The 24,916-nt window shown below is 37.4% G+C and overlaps 1 protein-coding gene across 1 annotated transcript in view; it reads left to right on the forward strand.

Annotated features, from left to right (window-relative positions):
- The window catches only part of LOC122796818 (galectin-6-like), a 332,787-nt gene that overhangs the window by 106,718 nt on the left and 201,153 nt on the right, over nt 1-24,916 (forward strand). The window contains exons 7-8 of the mRNA XM_044065917.1: nt 8,399-8,428; nt 16,887-16,975. Coding sequence (XP_043921852.1) covers nt 8,399-8,428; nt 16,887-16,975 — 119 coding nt within the window. The remainder of the gene's footprint in view (nt 1-8,398; nt 8,429-16,886; nt 16,976-24,916) is intronic.

Here is a 24,916-nt window from a genome sequence, read left to right on the forward strand (position 1 = left end):
AGTCAGGCTTGAGGGAGGAGGTCATATGTTAGTCCCACAGCAGTCTACACAGTGATCTAACCCTCGGTCTCCTGCTGTAGATGGCTTATAGACTTCCAAAAGTGAGAGTCATGTATGCTTTCACACATGCCTAAGTTCCCAACTCAGTTGTGCTCACACCAGAGGACTAGTATAAGTCTGCCTGACCTTTTGCACAAGTGATTACCCACCCACCCTTAGGTGTCACTAACGAGGCAGGCCTAGACACTTCCTTCCCTCACCCCAGGATGGACAAGCTGGTATTGGCTGTTTATCCTGCATAGCCCCTGCAGCACCTGTGCAACAAGTCAATCATGGGTTACCTTGGCTGTAGCCATGGATTTATCCCTCTTTACCATGGATTCAGGGCTCCTACAGGCACCACTACCACAATGCAGGTGAAGCGGGATTGTCTATGCTCCATCACTGCATTAAGCACCTTATCTATAAACAGTGTCAGAAGACACACAAATCCCATTTACCTTACTTGTTTAATTAGTGGTGCTAAGTTAAGGAGGTTAATGTGGGCACAGGGCAGTGCCAGACTGTGCTTAGCTAAAAAGCAGTTTAAAGTATACTCTAGTGTCTAAGTGAGTTTCTTCATGTATATAACATTATTAGTCATTGATCTACTCTTGTGAGTAAACTAACTACTTCTTTTGTATGGCTGTGGCTATAGCATTAAAGGACGTGAGGGTTAGTACTCTGATTCTCTAATGAACGCTATGGCTATAATGTACCATAGGCTTATTAGAACCATTCCTAAGGGTAATGCTGATGCAAATTTCTTTCTGTAGAAGGTGGTACTGATTAAAGACAGTAAAGCTGAATATACCCCTGCACATTTTACTTGGGGGTTTACTGCAAAATAGATCTTTTAGCTATGAACAGTTATGAGTAGCTGCGGTGGTGCAGCGGTAGCATTGTCGCTTCACAGCAAGAGGTTCTCCCATTCTATTCTCGGCTGGAGCGCCTTCTGTGTGGAGTCTGCATGTCCTCCCTGTGGTCGAGTAGCATTCGAAAGACATGTGTGAATGGGTGTGTCTTCATTGAAGGTTGGGCTTCGAGCTGGCACCTCAGCACCGTAAAAATCTACTGCCAATTATTAGCGTACCAGAGTTCCGTTGTGGTGACCCCTAACCAGGAAAAGCCGAAAGAAGAGCAAGCTATGAACAGTTATGGCTAGGATATATATGGCTTTGTCTCAACTAAATCCAAGCTCTTTTATTACAAATGAAAAATATTAGATAATTCTTCAGTAACTCCTTCTGCATCTGAAGTTTGATTATTATTTGTTCTTGTCAGTATAAATTAAGTTAGTACTACCAAATAATTGGGTAAACACATAAGTACTGTTCTGACTAGAACTAACTAAAAGCTGGGTCAAGTCTAGTGAACAAAAACATTTTGATCTACTGTAAAACTATCACAGCAACTATGTACCTGCTTTTGTTGTTTCTTTAGTCAGTACATTTATTCACAGACCTACTGTCTCTGCTTCAGCATTAACTTCAGCACTAATCATACCAGACTATTTTCAGGCTCAGCTCAGAGGTACATGAAATTTTCAGTCAGATCAAAAAGAACACCCAGCATTCACTACACACAGTAATCATAGTATATCTGTAACACTGTTAGATGGAATATACAATTCATAATCAGTTATAGTTATGCTGGGGGCAGTTAATCAATATGTATTTATATTTCTTCTTCTTCATGCATGCTAACCTGGTGTTGTAGTGCTGTCCCACTGCATTCCTGCATAAATGTCCTTCACACTCCTAGATCACATTTTATGACACTCATGTTCCAGATCTAGGATGTGATTTGAGTAACCATGATCTAGGATGTGATTTGAATACCCTGCCCCTTTTGCTGTTAGCCTCTGCATGAATGATCTGCCTATTAGGATAAACATGCAGTCAAAAATTCAACCAGCCTGGCAATTCCTGTAAACTGTTTTATTATGATCTCTTTATCCAAAACCTCCTGCAGTGCTTTGTTTAACTTGTCAACCTTTTCATCAGGCAGGTGTACAAGTCTGTCCTGCTCTCTAGCTTTACCCCTACAAAGTATATTCTGGTCAATAGGCCATTCACCTTCTTAGTTGCTTAAAGGGACTCCTAAATCCCTACATTTTCTCTCAAAGTTTACAAATAACTGTTTACTGTTGTGAATTAGCCTGTCTTACACAAAGAAAACCACCTAGGTAATGCACTGTACTGCCCTCATCTACCTTCTGCTCTGTTACCCAGTATAGATATGCAATTGTGAGACTGCATACATATTTGCTGACCTCACAAGACCCAAATGTAGTGAAAGTTTTGAAACATGAGGAGAATAAATCTAAGAGGATTTCTTTGCTTAATCTGGCAGAAGCATATCAGTGTCATGCAAAAATGGAAATCAAACCAGAAGTAGATAAAAATCAGACAGCAACTGAATGTGCCAAAAAAACAAACAAACAAAAGAAAGAATATAAAGTGAAGGACCAGATGAGAAGACAAGAAATATAGAAAATGCATATAGATAGTTGCAAGTATAGAAAATTTCTGGAAGAACCTCATGTTGATCAGGATTGAACATAGGAATGGTTAAGGAGAAGAGAATTCAAACCAAGAGGTGAAAGGTTAATACTGGCACCCCAAGATAGTGGGCTAATTACATGGTGGCTTACAAAGTCCAATGAAGATGTGAGAGAAACAGACAAATGCAGGTTTTATAAAATCGAATTGGAAACAGTTGCTCACCTCGTTGATGGTTGTGACATACTAATGGCAGAAGGACTGTATACTGAAAGATATAATAATGTGTCAAAACTGTTGCACTGGGGATTGTTCAAATATTATGATACTGAAGTGGCTGAAAAACACTGGAAACATGAGTCACAAAGCATCATAGAAAATTATGAAATCTATATCACTTGGGATACCCATTACTAACAGTTCAAAACAAGTGCAGGGGGTGACTGTAACACTGCAAAAGTAATTTACAGGGCACAGTGCAATGAATGTGATACATTCTATGTGGGCAAGACTGTAAATAAACTCACGCGTAGGATTTCATGTCATCTAACAGAAATCCGCTCTGGATGTAAAAATAATGCACTAGCCAAACACCTTTCTCTTCATAAAAGACACACAGGTTTTAAGTTCCAGATCCTGGATCGCATAGACATGGGTGAGCTTGAAGGAGACATCCCGAATATTCTGGAGAAACATGAACTCATGTGGCAATTAAAGCTGAACTCTTTTAGGAAGCCTGGACTAAACTACTACTGTTCAATTAAAAGTGCACTGGAACTTTGAAAATTGCCACATTGTTTACATGACTAATTGTATTTTATTTTATTTTATTCTACCAGTTGGTTTTAAATACCATTTTAAATCAGTTGTAATTTAAGTGTATATTTTGTTTCCATCATCATACATACATTTTTTTCTTATTTTTATTTTTTTCTGGTTCTTTTTCCCACTTTATTCAAAATGATGTGTAATAACAATACTAACTAATTATACAATTATATATATTTTTATAGATTGTTTTTAGGGTTCTTGTACACAGACCTGAAGAAGTCTAGAAGGACAAAAGCGATCTTTGTTAACAATAGGTTATGAAAATAGAAATAGATTTTTACATGCAAAATGTATATGTATATATTTATATATATTTTTTGATTGCCAAATGAACTAAGGTTGATATATTTCCAGCCATGTAGTAGATTGTCTTGGATAAAATCATAGACGTAATAACCTACTTAATAATCTGGTTAAATAAGAGGTACCACATCATTATAAATTTTATTTAAAGTACATAAGGGTTATATATTATTATGACAGCTACTAAGCAGGGCAGGATCAGCTCGAATGTCACACTGATGGGGGAAGGGATGTGAATTTAACATGTGTACCAATAACACTTTGTTTTACAGCACAATAAACCACTCCCATGCCTAATAAAAAGTATATATATATATATATATATATATATATATATATATATATATATATATAGATATATATATAGATATATATACATATACATATTTAGAATGCTTGTGAGGAAATTATTACTCTATTTTTGTTTTACTTGGATTGCTTGTCTGTGTACTTAATAAAGGATTTTCGACTGGAAACAGACTGCCTGCCTTGCTTGGATTACTTTTGAATACTTAGTAATGCTGTATAATTATATATTTTCTATTATTATTTTTTGTTTTGTTTTGTTTTGACTTAAGACGAGTTTAAGTTTGCTGCTTCTACTACTATTGTCTGATCTGATTAATATACAGTAATTAATTAGAAATATATGGAGTGAAAATCTTCCACACAGAAATGTTTCTTACACTGTTTTATAAAAAAGAATTTGCAGTCGTACTTATATATGTTACCAATACATGTAACCCCATACCAATTGCAGAAGGAGTCAGTGCTGGGCACACTGCGGGTGGTGTGAAGAGCACTTCTGGCTGACATCAAACATTGAAACAATACTAATTTCATGAACTTTAATCGTACGTAGACTTGGGAATTTGGTCCATTCCTGTCATGGTATTAAAAACCCAAAAGACTTGAAGAAATTAAAAAATGCAAAATGTACTAAATTACTGAAATGTTACACATGCTATTGACCAGTCCTTAGGTATATGTTTATTCATGTAATACTGGCCTCCCAAATAGGTACCCAGCTATCTCTGCCAGCTTTTGTGTATCAGCAGCGACCTAAAAACTGCTGCAATTTCTTATGGCTCTGTTACCCATCTGTTGGCACAATGCCTTCTGTTAACCCACTTTACCACTGACTTACTGTTCTCTTCATGCCAAATGCTGATCCATTTGTTACAACTTTCTTTTTTGTTTTGCTCTTTCATATCTGAAAACTGGTTCTGTTGGCTCTTTCATCTCTGAAAACTGGTTCTGTTGGCTCTGCCTTATGAAACTTTCATGTTAACTGTACTTACGTCATTAACCCACTCCATTGATATTCTTTGAAAGTGGACTATGCCCACATAGACCTCCATTTTAAATTTTAAATATACATAGCTCCCCTTGTAAACCTAATCCCTGTATGCCTTGTGATTGTGCACTTCCAAAATGATTTAATTAAGGGGGTTTAACCTGTTGCACTCTGCTATTCTGCTATTCAATTATTCATCCTTTCCTACAGTGTAGAGGACCTGAAGAACCATTTCCCCTTTTGGCCAGTATTCAGTCCAGGAGTGATTCACTGCCTTCACCAATGGACAAACATGTCTGTGGCTGGTAAACAAGTCTTACTCAGTTGTAGACTGTGACTTAATCTGAAACATGCACATCCTCTAACATGTGAGCAGTCACTGCTGCAGCACATCCTGTTACTGTTAAATATTTCCATAACATTTGATCTGGATTACACCTTAATATGACCATACTGCACTACCTGCTGAGCAGAGAACAGGTTCAACTTACCTGATGTAGGACAAGAATAGCCTACTTCTGGACATCTCTATGACAGAAGGGACAGTGGGGGATGGAGGAGCAAGCCATCAAAGGTGACTAAAGAGAATGGCAGGGTGTGCAGAGAAGTGGCATCTTAGGTTCAATGCAGAGGACTGTCAAGTACTTAATCTGGTCTGTAACACTCTTCAAGGAGAAACTTTAACCACAGTCAGTAAGATGCTGGAATATATTCTTAGAGAAAAATACTTCAAGAAGCTAGCATTTATATTACCCTTGTTAGACCTCTGGCATATCACTGCTGGAGTGCTGAGCTCACGTCTGTTGTACATACAAGAATAGCAGTATTAAGAAGGTATGGAAAATGCTGCCAGCATAACAAAGGCAGAGTAGGGCAAAAGATATATGAGAGGTTGTTATAGATAAATGCATTCCCACTTAATGATAGAAAGCTGAGACATGGCTATAGGTGCACAAAAGACCTAGGGTAAATATGATGGTACATAGTTTAAGAGAAAAGTCGGAGGAAGGAAGAGGGGTCAAGCTTATCAGATTAAGTGAACAAACATCAACCTAGATTTTTAGAAATGACATTTTCATGAAAATTTATTTTATTTATTTTACATTTGTTAACCGGGAGTGTCTGACTGAGCTGAAAATGCCCTTTTTCAGCAGAGGCCCAGGGAGAAAAGCTCCACATAGAAAAATTACAGATACATTTAGATATGATAAGTATACACACAAATTACAAAAGACATGTTTTTACAGTGGTATGCAGCACATCAACAGTTACAGTGGAGAGAACAAACAAAAAATATTAATTTAAAAATAAAGGTAATTAATAGATTTGTGGTGTACAGCTGAAAAAAGTATACATAAAATCAAACAGATTACTCAGTCAGGTAATGTAAATTACTCAATCAGGTAATGAACTGCAAGATCAGAGTCCTTCTAGAATGCCTGGGATAGGTTCTGAGTAACAGTAGGGACACAGCATGAGTAAATGAATGATACTAGTTATACAAATAAGGCTGATTAGGCAGTCTTTTCAGCCATTCAGCTATTTAATATAATTTTATAAAATTCAATAAACAATTATATTCTTAGCATCAGTGGCAATTAAGATATAATCAATTTCTTTCCATGTAACATTCTTTATGTGTAGTGGTAGGACTACTGAGATTTAATTCATTTTGAAAACTTAAATAGCGCAGCTTATAAATACAGGTACTGGAAGACATGAGTGGTGTTTAAAGGAGGCTGGTTAATAGGTTTATAGGTTATTGATAGGCAGTTGATCTAGGTGGATCATTTGAAGCCTAGGTAAATAAGACCCACTAGATTTCCCCTTTCCATAAAGATATGAGGGGTCAGCCCAATGGTATATTTGCAGTTTCTTATCTGATCATGCAGATAGAGTTTAAAGGGAATTAGGGAGCTACTTTGTTTAATATGGAGAAATCTATTTCAGAGAAGAGGAATTTTTGGGAGAGGTGTCTGTCCTGCCAGCAGGTACTGTTTATATTGTGGTGGAAGTTTACGTCGCTAATATGGATGTTTGTGGATTTACATGTTTTGTGAATGTGCAGAAGGTCACACAGGACAGGGTAATTTCAAGCCTTATAAGGTAATCAGAGGTTTCCTTGCAGGACTGTACATGAGACTGAAAATAGAAATAGGGCGTTAAGGTGTTCTTTGTAAGAAATACAACTTAAGCCCCTGATTTTCTTAGGAAAGGAAGCATTGGGGTCTTTCATGTTAGATTGTATATTCAGTAAGGTACATGTCAAAAGGAGCATTGTGTTCAGTCAGGAGACTAATAAGGGAAGAGTAATGAGCAGAATGATAACATCCCTGGATCTGAAGATCTGTGTCTGAAAGTTAGCTGCACTGGGTAGATATCTGGCAGTTGGTACAGAGGATTAAGGCTGTGAACTGTTAACACTGGTGATAAACTTTGGGTGGAGAGGGTGTGCTACCAGTTTTTGATTTGATGAGTCTGCCTGTGAGTTAGTTTTCTGTTCAGCAGGTGATGCATGGATTTGCTTTCAGTTTGATTAATCTACATTCCCTGAGTGTGGAAAATTGCCAGCAGTCTTGGACAGATCAAGGCATGGTTTGTGCATACCTTTACATACATCCAAGGCCTTAGTGACTATATCTGCTCCTTGCAAACCCTAACTGGTTTAGACTGAGGGATTTTAAACTGCCAGTATTTTCTTTAATGAGATATATGATGATGTCTTCCTATGTCTTGCAGACAAGATTAGTAAGGCTTATAGACAGGAAGATCACAGCTGTTCTCCGTACCTCTGGTATGAAATAGTTTTAGAGGCTAAGGATGAACATTTTCAAGAAATTGTCTTTACTGCTGAAGCAGTTGAGCTCTCCAAGCAGCTGAACTCCTCAACTGATACCAAGATGGTGCAACTAGGAATGTCTTTCGGCTTTTCCCGGTTAGGAGTCGCCACAGTGGAACTCCGGTCTGCTAATGATTGGCAGTGGATTTTTACGGTGCCAAGTTGCCAGCCCGACGCCCAACCTTCAAAGAAGGCACACCCATTCATGTTCGCACCTACCTGCATGCCTTTAACGTCACTCGACCGTGGGGAGGACATGCAGACTCCACACAGAAGGCGCTCCATGATATTAAATTCTTTTCCCTCTATGATATTTAATAAGATAAAAAATATTACCTCTACCATTTTTAATGAGTTAAATGATACTATCAGTGACACTTTTTAAAGAAGGCTATTATTGTTCTAGATACCGTTTACTTCTGTGAGACCAGCTTTTGAAATTAAATCTGATGGACCATCTGATAGACAATCAGATAATTATTCGCAGTGCTTGGAAAGAGTTGTAACTAAATTTGAAGTACTTTATTTGTTATGAATTAAGTAGTCTGACCATTGTTTTCTCTTTTTTGCTTTTCACTCTTGCAGACTATGGGGAATGCTGTTGTTTATAATCCAGTAAGTATGTCTCTTTTGTGATTACATGTGCTTATAACATTTGGAGCTTTCACTTTACACAGTTATGCTAAATTTATGTATTTACTTACTGTGCTGTCCTCTTATTTTTCCCTGCACCTCATAAACCACAGATGATTACAGTCGGTCCATAATGGCAAACTTTAGAGCTTCATCCTTCCTATTGTTTAGAAAGTGCATGTGATGCTACACCTGCTGCTGTTCTATTAACTTTTCAAATGACACATATAGACCCCACACTTGAAGGAAATCAGGCTCAGCTCCTGGAAACACCAAACTCTTTAATAATCCACAAGGAGACAAATGACTTTAACGCTAACAATCGTAATACGTTTTCGATTCGTAGTCTTCATCAGAAAATAGAAATCAAATAAAATTACAACAGGGACAACTCCTTTTATACCCAGAATTCTACAATAATTGATTAGAATTGATTCAGTAACCAATTAACCCTTAGAAAGCCCTTAATACTCATACTCTCATACAAAATATAATATTACAGACTTAATTCACTCTATGAGCCACTTACTTAAAAACATGTTACATACATATCTTGCTAAAATAACTTTAAAACACTAATGTGCTTGATAATGTGTAAATAAATAAATATACTTGTAAATATATAGTTATACAATTACATCTTTCAGCCTTTTAACTTCATCTGAATACTTTTTGGCGCCATCTGGTGTTGCAAGTGACATATGACTGAATGGAAGCATACAACAATAATCATTAAAAATACTACATGAACTATCTTATATTTTTATATCTAATAGGTGTGAAGTAAAATATAAAATTCATTAGTGACTTGCATATCATGTACTAATACTTAGAAACTATATGAATTAGTAAATTAATACAATGCAAAATACATATGTCCAATATAATCTAAAATTTAAAATTCAACATAAAATTAAATTAATTAATCGAAAAAATATAAATCAATTGTAGCGGAACAAAATAACAAAATAAAATAATCATGTCTTATAATTTGATATGATGTAAACATACATTTAAATATATGAAAATGTACATAATTAAATAAACATATAAATGTTTAAATGAAATAGTAATAATTGAACAGTGGATTGAGTAGTATTAATTTAATATACCATATTAATTTGATGTGGTCTACTATAATACTACAACTTCGCTGCTCTCATTTTCAACACAGGTGTGATGGAAATTATATCATTGAGGCCTGGGGGCTTATTGGCTTCGAGAGTTATCTGCCAAATCAATTCTTTATATTCAATAGATGTCTCCCACAGGCCACCCCTGACATCCTTATCCACCATTTCCAGCACAAAGAAATTAAATAGTGCACTTGGGCAACTAGCTTTATACCTATATAGGGCATTATTAACACAATTAGTCTTAATTTCATAATTGTGTTCATAAACCCTATTCTTGAGTTTTCTCTCAGACTTTCCTACATAGAAGGCCTCACAAATTCTGCATAAAGTGATATAAACAATACCCATCGTTTCACAATTAGCAAAACTTTTGCTCTCAATAAGAAAATCATGACTGGGAATATATATTGTATTTTTTGCCATGATAAATGAACATTGGGAGCACCTGCCACATTTGTACGTGCCATTCTTACCAGATTTAATCACTCCCATCTGTCTTTTGTTCTCTAATATTGTCTTTACACATCTCCCTTTTCTATATGTACATCTCAGTGGTTGTTGAAACAAACACCTGAGGTCAGATAATTTCCCAAATCGTGACCATTCTTCTTCCAACATTTTCCTAATTTTAACGGCTTGACCACTGAAGTCAATAATCAAATTACCATCTAATTCAGTCCTTTTTTGTTGTTCTTTTTAGCCTCCCATTCCTTGCCTAGGCCTAAAATGGGTTTGAATTTAGATGTCCTACCTTGCTTTACCTCTTCAGCAATATTAATAATAAGATCTGAGGGATAATTTCTTTCCTTAAACATTTTGAACAATAATAAACATTCCTCATCAAAATCACTGTCCCTTGAAGTCATACGACTGGCTCTTACATACTGCCCTTTCACCACACTCTTCTTCTGATAATAAGGATGGGCACTATTATAGGATAAATATGAATTTGAAAATGTGTCTTTTCTGAAAATCTTCGAAAAGAAACCCTTTTCTTCTTTCCCAATATATATATCCAAATATGTAAGAGCTGTTTTATCCATCTGGTACGCAAACTTCAAGAATTCAGTTGACTGGGATATATACTTAAAAAATGTTTTGAATTCTTCCTCAGAACCTATCCACAAAAAGCACATATCATCTAAAAAGCATTGGTACAAGTTCCAACAGTGCCTAAAAGGGGAATTGATAATATATTTTTCTTCCCATGCACTTAAAATAATGTTGTCATAAGTTGGGGCACATCTAGCACCCATAGCAATACCTTGCACCTGTTTAAAAAATTCGCCTTCATAAAAGATGAAGTTGTTACTAAGCACCAGGTCCATCAAGGTCATAATTAAATAAAAATCGTTGTTGTTAAATTTACCATAATCCAATAAAGCTTCCTCAAACCATTTCATGCCATCCGCATGTGGTATGGAAGAGAACAAATCCACGATATCAATAGTTATAAACATAACCTCTTTCAAAAAAACTTCCGAAGTTAGATTAGCTAATAAAGACCATGAATCTTTTACTACTGCATTACCTGATAATGACATATCCTTTAATTTTACATCAAGCCATTTGGCTATAGGTGCTGTCACTGAATTAGCAGAGGCAACTATAGGTCTCATGGGAGGGTTACTGGTATTCTTATGGACCTTAGGCACACCAAAAATGATGGGAGTCATAGGCTTTTCCACTTCTAAGAACTTATATGTCTGAATGTCAATAGAGCCTTCTAACAACATGTCATATAAAACCATTGCTACCTTCCTATTACCAATATTGACCTCATTAAGCGAAGCTCTAATATATTTTGTTTCATCATTCAGAACGACATGCAGACTCCACACAGAAGGCGCTCCATGGTATTAAATTCTTTTCCCTCTATGATATTTAATAAGATAAAAAATATTACCTCTACCATATTTAATGAGTTAAATGATACTATCAGTGACACTTTTTAAAGAAGGCTATTATTGTTCTAGATACCGTTTACTTCTGTGAGACCAGCTTTTGAAATTAAATCTGATGGACAATCTGATAGACAATCAGATAATTATTCGCAGTGCTTGGAAAGAGTTGTAACTAAATTTGAAGTGCTTTATTTGTTATGAATTAAGTAGTCTGACCATTGTTTTCTCTTTTTTGCTTTTCACTCTTGCAGACTATGGGGAATGCTCTTGTTTATAATCCAGTAAGTATGTCTCTTTTGTGATTACATGTGCTTATAACATTTGGAGCTTTCACTTTACACAGTTATGCTAAATTTATGTATTTACTTACTGTGCTGTCCTCTTATTTTTCCCTGCACCTCATAAACCACAGATGATTACAGTCGGTCCATAATGGCAAACTTTAGAGCTTCATCCTTCCTATTGTTTAGAAAGTGCATGTGATGCTACACCTGCTGCTGTTCTATTAACTTTTCAAATGACTCCAAGCAATAATTTAAAATATATCCCCAGTGTCATCCTGTGTTTTCCAAGCTTTGTTCCGAAGTTTTCAGCATGGCCTTTTTAAAGTATGGTGCACCCCTTCAAGTTTAACATCCCCCTAAACATTCACAGCTTTCCTTGATTTTACTCATGATCCTGCTCTGTTCCTGTACCCCAAAATTAGAATTACAGTCAATAATCCCAGACTTTAAGAGTTTCGTACTTCTTAAAATTTTTAAAATTCATCCCAGTACGATTCTTCTCAATTTGCATGGAGGACTACAGCTTTGAGTTGTTAAGGAGTTTTGATGTAATGTTTTTTTAAGCGAGTAAAGATACAATTTAAAGAGTATACCTGGTGCGGAATGGAGGTGCAGAGGACTTTAACACTGCATTGTGAGCAAGATATTTTATGTGCTGAAGGTACAGGGTAAAAAGCTTTTTCCCTCTACATTTAAATCCCCAGTGTCTAGCATTCTCCCTGCCCATACAGCCTTCGTGATGCAAAACTGTTGTTCTATTAACCTTTTAAGGGACATCAGTTTAATGTTTGTAGACTATACCTGGTATCTACTGTCCCCCCAACAGTATGTCTTTTGTATCTCATAACTGTTCTACTAACTACTTTTTTAATTTACATTGGGCTGTCTCTCGTGCCTAGTGTCAACCCTCCAATATTGCAGGATTTGCTTATTACTCTAGAGGTATGACAACCTTCCCTGCACAACCCCCCCACCAGATTGTGCTCACTGACCCAGTCACCCATTCTCCCAGAGAGAGAGAGAAAGCACACACAGACATAGACACACAGCTACCCTATCTGTACTGTAACTATCCCCCTTCTGTGCCCACCCAGGCTGATACGTACAGAAAACACACACTATCACTTGTGACCAGTCATCCTTTTGCATACACTCACTCACCCGTACAACCACACACAAGCACACCACTACATGGACAATAAAATCCCCCTCATTTACCTCTGACATGGTCTCACCCATTAAGAATAATATGTAACTGTGAGTGTTTAGTCAAGTTAATAAACTCAGTTGGCCGGGCTCACTTACACAGCTGAATGATTCTACGTATCGCTTGATTGGGTAAATGCCTTACTATAAACATTTCTGGGGGAGAGCACGTGGCTAAATAATATAGGCATTACCTCATTAGTATTTGTGGTAAAACACAGACAGCTCACCATGGTGCTTCACCATATCGAGGTGAAGTGTTGGGGTAGGGCTGTTTGTGAATCAGAAATGGTTACCACCAGTGGTAAAATGGGCTCAAAGAATGGCAGCACCTCAAAACAGCATGTGTGATAACTACAGAATAGATATGTGGCCAAGCCAGGTATGTAAATAAGGTACATAAGCAAAGTTGGTGGTGCAATGCAGAAGTCCAGGAAGTCATCAAAAGATGAAAGGAGTGCAGGAAAAATTGGGAGATGGAAAAGACAGCCAGAAGTCACTAAAGTCGTTAAGATTTAATCAGAAGCTTTCATCATATATTTTCTCTCTGCCTTTTTAACTTTTCCTTAATTGTAATGCAAATTGTAATACGACAAAATTAGTATATTTAGCGACATGTACACAATGTATGGCATTCTACGTAGGAAAGACGATAAGAAAGTTAAAAGACCGTATAATTGAACATAGGTCAGAAATAAAAAGGAAAGTACAGAATAATGGTTTGTATAAGCACATCATGGAGTTTCATACACATACATTTAAGTTTAGGTGCATAAATGTGTTGAATATAGGGATAAGAGGGGGTGATGTAAATAACATTTTAGAATTAAGAGAATATGAATGGATAGTTAAGCTACAAGTTGATACACCACCAGGCTTGAATAGTACTGTTAGTCTGAAACCCATATTGGTAAAAAGGCAGAGAGAAAATATATGATGAGTCATTATATCTACACTGAGATTTTTTTAGGATTTTAGTATTGCAACATTTTAACATTATTGCTCATGTTAATTTATATTCTACATAGTAATTAGTAAGTTGTTATAAGTAATATATGATTGGAATATGTTGAAATGTATTTATTTATGCATAATTTATGGTTTAGTTGATGTTAAAGTATATGCGTAATTTGTATGGCTGGCTTGATCATGTGACTTTATTTGTACCTCTATTTAAATGTGATGAATTGAATAGTTTTACATGCTGATGAAGGGTGGATAGCCCGAAAGCTTCTGATTAAATCTTAACGACTTTAGTGACTTCTGAGTGATTTTTGAAGAACCCTGTAACTAGTCAAGAGTCTTTTATTTCGAGATAGAAAAGACAGCCCAGGCTAGGAAGAAATATTAGTCGGTTAACAAAGAAGCTAAGAAAGGAGTTGCAATAGCAAAGAACAGGGCATCAGAGGCACTCTACTAGCTTCTGAAAAGTGACTCAGTAGGTAGCATAAAGAAACTATATCAGGTTGCAAGGCAAAGACAGGAAAATAAAAAACATAGTCAGACACCCTTCATAAGGAATGCCAGCAACAACCTGCTCACCAGTCCACAGGACTTCAAAGGCAGATAGAAGGAGTACTTCCAGCAGCTTCTGAATGAAGAAAGCCCCACAGAAGCTGTACTAGCCCAGACACAGCCTACAATGAAAGAAGAAGAGGAGCCCATCTTGGAAGAAGTAAGACTAGCTCTAAGGAAAATTAAGTCAGGGAAAGCAACAGGCTCAGATGAGATCACAGCACATATGATAAAGATTCTGGGTGTGATGGGGAGAAATGGCTCCTGAGGGTACTCATAGCAGTGTGGAGAGAAAGGCATATCTCAGATGACTGCCAGTGTACAAGAACAAAGGAGACATCCACAACTCTGGGCATTACAGCGGTATCAGACCCCTGTCACATTACATGAAAGTTCTGGAGAGAGTGATTCATAAGCAGATATGCAGAGTAGCAGAAAGTAAGATGGGATATGAGCAGTTTGGATTCAGATCAGGCTGCAGCACAATGGATCCAATGTTTGCAGTGAGACAGATAATTGAGAAGAAGCTAGAGATGAGGAAAGAGTCCAACTGGAGATTCCTAGATTTGGAGAAAGCATATGATAAGGTCCCAAGAAAGCTGATTTGGGCAGTACTGTGGTGGTTTGAAGTCCCATAGACATTGGTAGAATTAGGGCAGGCTATGTACAAGGACCCAATAACTGAAGTACAAACAGTGTTCAGTCTCACAGAGGAGTTCCCTGTGGGAGTGGGTGTGCACCAGGGTTCAGCTATGAGCACATGGCTGTTCATACTGGTGATGGACTACATTACCAAACAGGTCTGAGGAGACAGATCAGCAAAGTTGCTGTATGCAGATGATGTGGCATTACAGGCAGACGCTGAGCAAGAACTTCAGCAAAGGATAGGGGAATGGAATGCAAAACTGAAGGCACATGGGATGAAACTAAGTAGACAGTGGTAATGGCAGTAAATTGGGGAAATCAGAAGAAGCTGAGAATTGAGATAGAAGGGAAGATAGTGGAACAGATTAATAGCTTCATGTATCTGAGAGGGGTGGTTGACAAGAAGGGAAGTCTGAATGAAGAGATCAAAGTTAGAATCAGAGGGGCTGCAGTCAACTGGCACAGAGTCTCAGGTGCAGTATATGATAGAAGATTGCCAAAGAAGCTGAAAAGTAAGGGGTACAAAAAATGGTGATACCACTGCTACTGTATGGTACAGAAACATTGGCAGTAAAGGAAGAACAGATGAGAAAGCTAGAAGCGATGGAAATAAATTGCCTGAGATGGGTGGTAGGATGCACAGTGGGGACAGACAAAGAAATGATGATATAACAGCAGAAGCCAAAGTAGCACCAATTGCAGAAAAGGTAAAAGAGAACATATTATGGTGGTTCAGGCACATGTGCAGAAAAGCAGAAGACAGTCTGGTGAAGATGATTAGGTACAGATAAGAAGGTAAGCGGAAATGAGGGTACCCAGCAATGAGGTGGCTGAACTGTGTGAGAGAAGATCTGTGACAGTCAGGCATGGGTACCAAAGAAGGCAGGAGTGTGGCACTGAATTGAGAGAGGTGGCGGCAATTAACATGACACCCCAACCTTGTATACAAAATGGGAAAAACGAGGTTGATGATGATGATGATGATGATGATGATGATGAGTGGTAAAATGGGTGTTATGCTGGTGGTAACCTTTCTGAAAACCATTCTTCATAAGAGACTTTGCCTTGCAAATTTGTTAATGATTACATAGGCTTAGCATCCTCAGCTGTTAAAATTTACTTGCAGCAAATGATGTATTAGACACTTCTAACTATTATGTGGAGAGTAACTACATACATTTTTTTTCTTTTTCCTTGTCATTGGTTTATATAATTCTTTGTTTTGCTGCATGTAATATTACCTGCTAGTAAAGCCATAAAACCTGTAAACCACTGTGCTATTTTCTTGATTTTACAGTTACGTAGAAGCTTTTCTCTCCAGGTACACTATCAGATATGCTTTACTCAGTAGGATTAACCTCATTAACAGAATCTAAATAAATAAAATAATGCAGAAAAAATACACATTCACTTATTAATGTTGGATTCTGGACCCAACACTGAAAGTATGCTTGCAGAAACTAGCATTCATAATTGTCATTCTTGTAACTGTCCAGGTCCAAGTTGAATACCATCATATGAAAAAGCTGTCATTGCTAACTCAGCCGAAGCTTGGTTATGCAATAGTATGGGCAATAATATGCAAAAATATTTATAAAAAAAACAGTAAAGATTTTTTGCTGCACATGTTGATCTTCTTCCTCCTTCTTCCAGACCTTAGATAACAGAAAGTGACTAGAAAGACCTAACAAATATTCTTACATTATATTACAAAGGTGTATAGTAACCTGTTTCTTTATTTACTTTTTAGAATGTTCCATTCAGCAAACCTATCTATGGAGGACTTCAACCAGGAATGGCAATCTATGTTCAAGGTCACGTTTCTCATCATGCTGACAGGTATGAGTTCATGTCTTTTTTCTTCCTCACTCTACTAATGAAGTTGGTCATAAAATTATGTTTGCATTATAGGCTGCTAAATGCACTGGTTAATGCCAAAAGCTAGGTCTCGCAGGTCAACTGCAGACAGACTAGGGAATGTAAAGAGTTTAACAAAGTGTGCTTACAGGGAAAAAAACACAGAGGAAATGACTGACTTAGCAATCTATGCATGTTCTTCCAGAGATAAGTTCTCCACAAAGGGGCACAAGGTACTGTGTTTCACAAGTAAGGATAGGTGACTATATCTTCATCTGCTGGAGTTACATCTCTCTAATTGTCTTTCTCCACCTCTCACTCTCTGTATCTAAAATATTATTCTTATGTCTGTGAGCTACCCTGCCATACTACCTTCAGTCTCTTAAGCGCATTAGATATAATTACCCTTTGTTGTTTCTTGGTCATAATATCACCAGACAGGGTGTGGGGTCTTTGTAATCTAACTATATAGTGTGACAATGTGAGGTATTGCCAGCTATGCCAGGAGATGTAGGGCAGTGGATGTGTAACATATACCAGCAGCACTAGCTGGAATTTTGTAAGAACTATATATCATTTGTATAGCAAACTGATTTGTACAGATGATTGTGTTGAAAATGTATTTGTAAAGTTGCTTGTGTTAAAAAATGCACCAACAGTAAGTCCTGACTGTATTGTAACTGATTAAATGTATATGTTTTAGCAGAGGATACTGGAAGAGAACAGATTAAGCTCAGCCCAAGATAACTTTGAAAAATAGTAAGAAACAAAATTACTTAATTTAGGCCATAAAGATTGTATCTTACAGTTCTGACTACAGCCAGAGATGAAATGTCTGTGCCAGAAAATGGTTTATTTTACCCTGTAGGAAGAGTGGAAGTGTTTTATTGTTTTATGACTTATTTTGCTTGTCTCATGCATGGAAAAGAGACAATGTAGTGGTGCATGGGTTCAAGGTATTTAATGTACATAAACACATCAGGAACAAAAACGGGAACATGTACTTAAGTTAACTGATTAACTCAATACTTCAAACACACTCGCATGAGCATTTCCATTCATGACTGCATTCACTAAGGCTGACTGTACAAAATGGCACTGATCTTACATGTGCTCAGTGACTTATATTCAAGTGCTATCTAGCTACAGTGGCTGACTAGGTTCAAGATACACACTGATTTACATCTTCCCTCTTTAATTTGTTCAACATGCAATTGGAGAACAAAATATTTTACGTGCTTGATATAACATCATTTCAACAAATTAATTCAAGTCCAAGGTGCTGTATATTTCGGATTCGGTCTGGAAATTCTACCCGATCTAGTCACATAGAAATTATGACTGGGTTTAGCATCAGCAACAGTCTCTGGGGATTCTTTTTCAATTGGAACTTCAGGGCTCAGGATTACTTAAAGAAAGTACACTGTCCTCTGGAACTTGAACAAATAGTTGCTGTGAGAAATAGAGTGTCTGGCACAGGCAATCTGCTGCATCATTGGTTCAGAGACTGGAAGTATAAGTCTTCGATTCCTTCAGAAATCCATTCCTTCAGATTATACAATGTAAGATCTCCGCTCTCCACAAAGATTTTTGATGATACCCACTCGGTCATATCCTTTAGATGTTTCCATTCTTACAATCTCTCCTTGTCTTAATGGTCTAAGAAGTTTGCGAGACTTGTAGTACAACTTTTGTAATTGAGATTTTTTCAAAAGTTGGGCCTTGACCATTTTGTTATTCTTTGCATTTGGTACTAACAATTGTGTACTGATCAGTAAGGTTGTTCTCATCTATCTGGACATTAATTTCTGTGCAGGTGAACCAAGCAAGTTATCTTGAGGAATGTTTCTGAGATTAAGTTAAGAAAAACATCTGTACGATTTCTCATGAATTTCTGTTTCGCACATTGAACTGCATACTCAGCTAACTAATTGGATAATTAGGACTGCTAGTAACTTGGACAAACTCCCAAGACTCAGCAAATTTCTTAAACTGCTGACTTGTAAACTATGCACCATTGTCAGATATGATTTTGTGAGGACTACCATGGACAGAAAAATGTGCCTTCAACTTCATAATGACTGTGCTGGATGCTAAGCTAGGAAGTAGGTCAATTTGGAAACGATTCAAATTAGAGTCTACTAATAAGAGGTAATGCTTAACATCCCATTAGAAAATGTCAGTAGCAACCGTTGACCATGGTAATTCAGGAATCTGGTTTAGCTGAAGTGGTTCTTTTTGTTAGTGCAATTTAGTACTATTGCAAACTGAACATGCTAGAGTTTCCTTTGCTATATCTTTTGACATTGAAGGGCAAAATACTATGTCTCTTGCCCATCTTTTGGTAGAATCAGTACCCGGTTGACCACAATGCAAAATTTTGATATATGCCTGTTGCAGAGCTTTAGGAATTATTACTTCAGGACCTTTCATGATCATTCCATCTTTCATCATGGGCTCATCTCGTTAAGGACAGAATTGATGTATGTCTAGTGGTAAACTGTTTTGTCATGTTGGCCATTCTTGACTAATAACATTTTTCAGCTTCTGGAGAATTGGGTCTGAAGCCATGTGATTTCTAAGCTCATCAAGATATGACGACAAATCATTTCTGACTTCCATGACTTCAAAGTCTGTTTTCTCATTTTCATGTTGCTCTGTTGCTTGTCTGGGTGCTCATGACAAAGCATCAGCCAGATCTATATATTTGCCTTTGGTGTAAACACTATTGAAATTGTACTTATGCAATTTTACCATCATGCATTGCAGGCATGCTGGGGCTGTATGTATTGACTTTTTCAAAATTGTTACTAGAGGTTGGTGAGCAATTTGGATAAGTCTTCCATAAATATAATCACTGAACTTTGAACATGCGAACACTACTGCCAAAACTCTTTCTCATTTTGTGCACAATTCATCTCTGTTTGAGTTAGTTCTGGATGTATATGCAACTGGTATGTCTTCTTGAAGACATGCTGCACCAAGACCATACTCTGAAGCATCACAAGAAAGAGCATCATAATACTTCAATGTAGGTGGACTGGCAATTTTCTTCTTCTATCAAATGCTCTTTGGTGTTCCAACCAGGACCAGTTTACATTTTTGCATGTCAACTCATGTAAGGGTGCTGAAAGCTCACTCAAATCTGGGATGAACTTTCCTAAATAGTTGACCATAGTGAGGAAATGTAATGATGTGACATTTTCAGGAACTAGCATCTCAAGAATTGCTGTTTGCTTAGATGGATCTGGTTGTAAGCCAAAACTAGTAAACAAATGACCCACATAAGTGACTTATTTCAGCTTGAATTTACATGTCTGATGATTCAGTTTAAGATTAACTTCATATCCATGGTCTAGAACTTTCCTGAGATTTCTGTCATCTTCATCTTCACCATTGCCCCTACAATAATGTTGTCTACTATGATAGCACATGAATAAACAGAAAAATTTTGTTCCATTGCACATTAAAATACTTCACTGGCAGAATTTATCCCAAATGGCACACTCAAAAATCTGTACCTTTCAAATGGTGTACTGAAAGTGGTTAACAATGAAGATTTGCGATCAACTGAAATTTGCCAAAATTAACTTTTTGCATTTAATACTGAAAAAATGGTGTCATTTGGCATTAGAGCAGCTACTTCTTCCATTGTGCCCATTGGATGACGAGGACATTTAAATGCTTTGTTTAAGTCTTGTGGATCAATTCATATTTGAACATCATTTGAGCTTTTCTTAAGAGCTACAACTATGCAGAATACCCATTCAGTTGGTTCTTCTACTGGAGTAATTACACCTAAATTCACCATTTTGTCTAGTTTCCTTTTACTTTGCTCTGCATTGCTACCAGACTCTTTCTTGCTGGTCTGACAATTAGGCTTACTTCATGGTTTAACTTCACAGAATATGTGACTGGAAGTTTGCCAAGCTCGTCTTTGAAAATGTCATCATACTCACAAAACATATTCTGTGTGAAACTTTTGTGGTTGTTCAGATTTGTATGGTGGACCTTGTGATGCCTCAGCACTGGCCCAGTAATCAAGGAGCCTCAATCCTCACACTTGGCAACATTGGGGAATGTACACACCGGGGGGAGGACAAGTACACACACAGTAAAGTGAAATTCCCTTAAGAGCACACAGAGACCACAGTCAGTCTGGGGCTGCTTTCTCCCTCTTTCTCCAGATCCCAAATAAGACTCCCCAGTGGAACAGCTATAGGGTTGAGATATCAGCTGAGTGGCCAAGCCAAAACCTCCAGCACCCTCTCTGTTCAACCAGTGTTTAGTGTTTCTGCCCAAGTAGTGTTTCACATCTCTGCCCAAGTAGCACACACACACACACACACACACACACACACACACACACACACACACACACACACACACACACACACACACACACACAGACACTTTAAGGTTCGATTTATATACAAACACACACACACACACACACACACACACACACACACACACACACACACACACACACACACACACACACACACACACACACACACACACACCTGGGGAAGGCTTGCACAGGTTTACTAGCTATGTCCCTTCTGCCCAGACTATAAGGTAATTCCGACTGCCACCAGCCACTCTTTATCAGCTACTTTAAGGCCCGTAGCAAAGGGTGTCCAATCTTACAGTGTAATGCCACTATTAATCCAAGTGGTAGTTTGACCAAGACCAAGACGATTAGGAGTGGCCTGTACAGTGTCACCAAATACATATGCAAGTACTCTGAGAGCTTAAATATCTCTAAACAGACCAGCCACAATTGAAAGATTTAAATATATTTAATAATAAATAATAAAAGAACAAGAAAATACTCAATAAATCATCACAGTAACTTCAGAGTTCAAAAATCACATGAAATATTTAAAACAACATTGCAGGACATTCTCAAATAAAGAAAAAAATCTAAGCTATACTTTACTATATTCTTATGCAAATCTAAAAGAGTAACTATGCCCTAAAAACTTACTTACAGAACAACACGCAGACATAAGTGGTGAGTGGACGTTTCTAGGTCCACGACAAGATACAAAATGCACTCTTTCTCTCTTTCAGAGAGTTCTTAAATTAATATCTAACATTACTGCTGGGTTAGCTTGGATGACATCACTTTTTGTCACCTGACTTCAGTTTCCAAACTAAAGCCCCATTGTTAGAAATTAACAAAATTTAGCATCTCCCTGTAAAAACACATAGCATTCAGATGTTTACAGCTGCTAGAAAGACATAAAACAATGAAACACTTACAAAACAATGCAGAAGTACCCTGGTTCAAGACGCCGTGTCTGCTACTGCACTGAAACTGAGAGATAACATCTCTTGTTTATGGCCCATCAATAAAGTACTTCAATCTCAACAATTCTTAGGTTTTTGCAAGTTAATCTCCTGTATCTGTCTCCCCTGTTAAATATATATATATATATATATATATATATATATATATATATATATATATATATATATGTATGTATATATCCAAACAGCTACAATAGTGTATATAAACCTATGCTCAGTATTTTACAAAACATCTCCTCAGCACACGTCTGTACAATATGACATACATGTTGATATTCACAAATGACAGACAACCACTTACAAAATTCCGTGTAGCTGGGCTGGCAGTATCTCCTTCTATCACACTTCTTTATAAACCATATTAATATTCTCAAATGGCATATACTTATTTACAAAATTCCAGATAGTTGGGCTGGCAGTGTAATAGACCTCTTTATTAAATGTAATCAGTCCCATTCTCAAACTGTGTTTGAGGCGTAGCGTAATTGCATTTGTCTTTTGACTATGTAAAGTTGCAAGCCATAGCTGTTCCCAGTAGAATGGCATGTGAGAACTACTGTGCCATCAGTTTGAATCTCTTCACCACAATAAGCAACTAGTTTCACACAGTTTGTTGAATCAAGTTTCTCACCAGCTCGTACTTTGGTAAACATTTGTGTTGATATAACATTGCATTTGGACCTAGTATCTACTTTAAGCTCTAGAGGTTTCCCATTAATTTGTACAGAGCAAAATATTTTGCAGTTTGCTGCTGACTGATAATCTACTGCATTAACTGTTTTTTTAATCACAGAGACAACATCAACATCGAAAGTTTGCTGACAGCTCTCCATTTGATCTACTTGCTTCTTTGGATGCTCACTTTTAATAGAGAAATGTGGAGTCTTAGACTTACAAACCCTTTTGAAATGATTCCACTTTTTACATTTGTGACATTGCTGACCAAAAGCTAAGCACTTTTCTCATTTAGGGTCATGGCTGCCTCCAAAACTGCGACAGTTAAAAATAAGGTCTGGGATAGCAAACAACCTTTTCAATTTAAGGTTAAGTTCGGGTGGTGCCACACCGTTTAATTTATACCCCTTTTTTTTAATCTTCACTTTATGTTGTACACTATCAACATTCACAGTATTAGATACTGAAAGCACATTTTTCCTCATTTGTAAAGATTTTTGTGTGCTTTTCTTTTATAAGGTCATATATTTGACAAATCTCAATGGCTTTGCTCAATGTTAAATCACTGTCTCAAAGGAAAATCTTTCTCACTGCATCATTATCAACACCACACACTAGCCTGTCTTTTATCAACTCATTTCTCAGATCAGCAGATCTGCACGTTTTGCTTTATTTCTCATGTTGCAATCTGTTGTCAGTATGTAGTCCAAAATACCATTTTTTCAGTAACTTTTTAGCTCCTTTATCACTTAAGACATAGGCAAATATAGGATCATATGCTCATAGGAAGTTACTATGTTAATGGCCCTAGCACCCTTATAAGCCTAGCCAAATTCTATCCTTATTTCCATGATTAGCCCCTATTGCCCTCTTTCTAAGAGGGACACAGGTGAAACCCCCCAGGTGAGTTTATGGTTGCCCATCCAATCATCCAGATTGTGTTTGAAGAGAGCCAGTGAGGTGCTCTGTTTGACACGAAGTGGGAGTCTGTTCCAAAGGTGTAGTAACCTTTGGGAGACTAATCCATCCCTCAGACAGGTTCTGTTAATGTCACATACCAGGTTAAGGTCTTTAGAGTGAGTAACCTGTGTACCATTTGACTTATGGAGTTGCAGCATTTCCAGTAAAGCAGGGTCAGAGATTGCCTTGCATACAAGGCAGAGATCACATCTGAGTAGTCTATATGAAACAGAATAATGTGACAGTGATGTCAGATGATCCACATAAGACAGGTGTTGAAGACCTAAAATTTTCTTTGTGAGGAACCTTTGTGGTCCCTCCAGTTGCTGCAGGTGTTTGGAACAGTACATACCAAGAAGGGCATTGTACTTAATTTTTGGCTTGCTGAGGGAAGAGTACAGGGAAGTTATAACTTTTTTTTTTCCTGGAGGCAATGCCCTTACTTATGAGATGAGCAATATAGAATGCCCTTCTTACTATTGTGGAGACATAGTGGTCAAAGGTGAAGTTGCAGTCAACCTGAGTGCCCAGATCTTTCACCACTGAGTGCATACTTAATAGGTTCATAGGTTGGTACTAGGCTATCGGCCCCAGGGCCTATACAAGCCTAGCCATAACAATTCCCTGGCTATTTCTTCCCACAGTATTTACTTCCCTGGACCCCTGTCTAGCAGGGCAGCTGACATGATCCCCAGGGTGAATTTCTTATCTCCCATCCAATCGTCAAGGTTACTTTTGAAGAGGGCCAAAGAGGTGCTCTGCTTGACATGTATGGGCAGTCTATTCCAGAGTCTGGGGAGTGTCTGGGTCAGGAACCTATCCCTCCAGCATTCATTGTGATGACAAAATTTAGATCCCTGGAGCGTGTATCTCTGAGGGATTTGGATTTCTTTAAGTGTAGCATGTCCAACAGCTCTGGGTTTGACATGGCCTTGTATCTTAAGGTGTTGCTATTGATGTGGTAGCAGG

The sequence above is a fragment of the Protopterus annectens genome, chromosome 1.part0, assembly GCF_019279795.1.
Source record: "Protopterus annectens isolate FY-2018-M chromosome 1.part0, PAN1.0, whole genome shotgun sequence".
Lineage (NCBI taxonomy): Eukaryota > Metazoa > Chordata > Ceratodontiformes > Protopteridae > Protopterus > Protopterus annectens.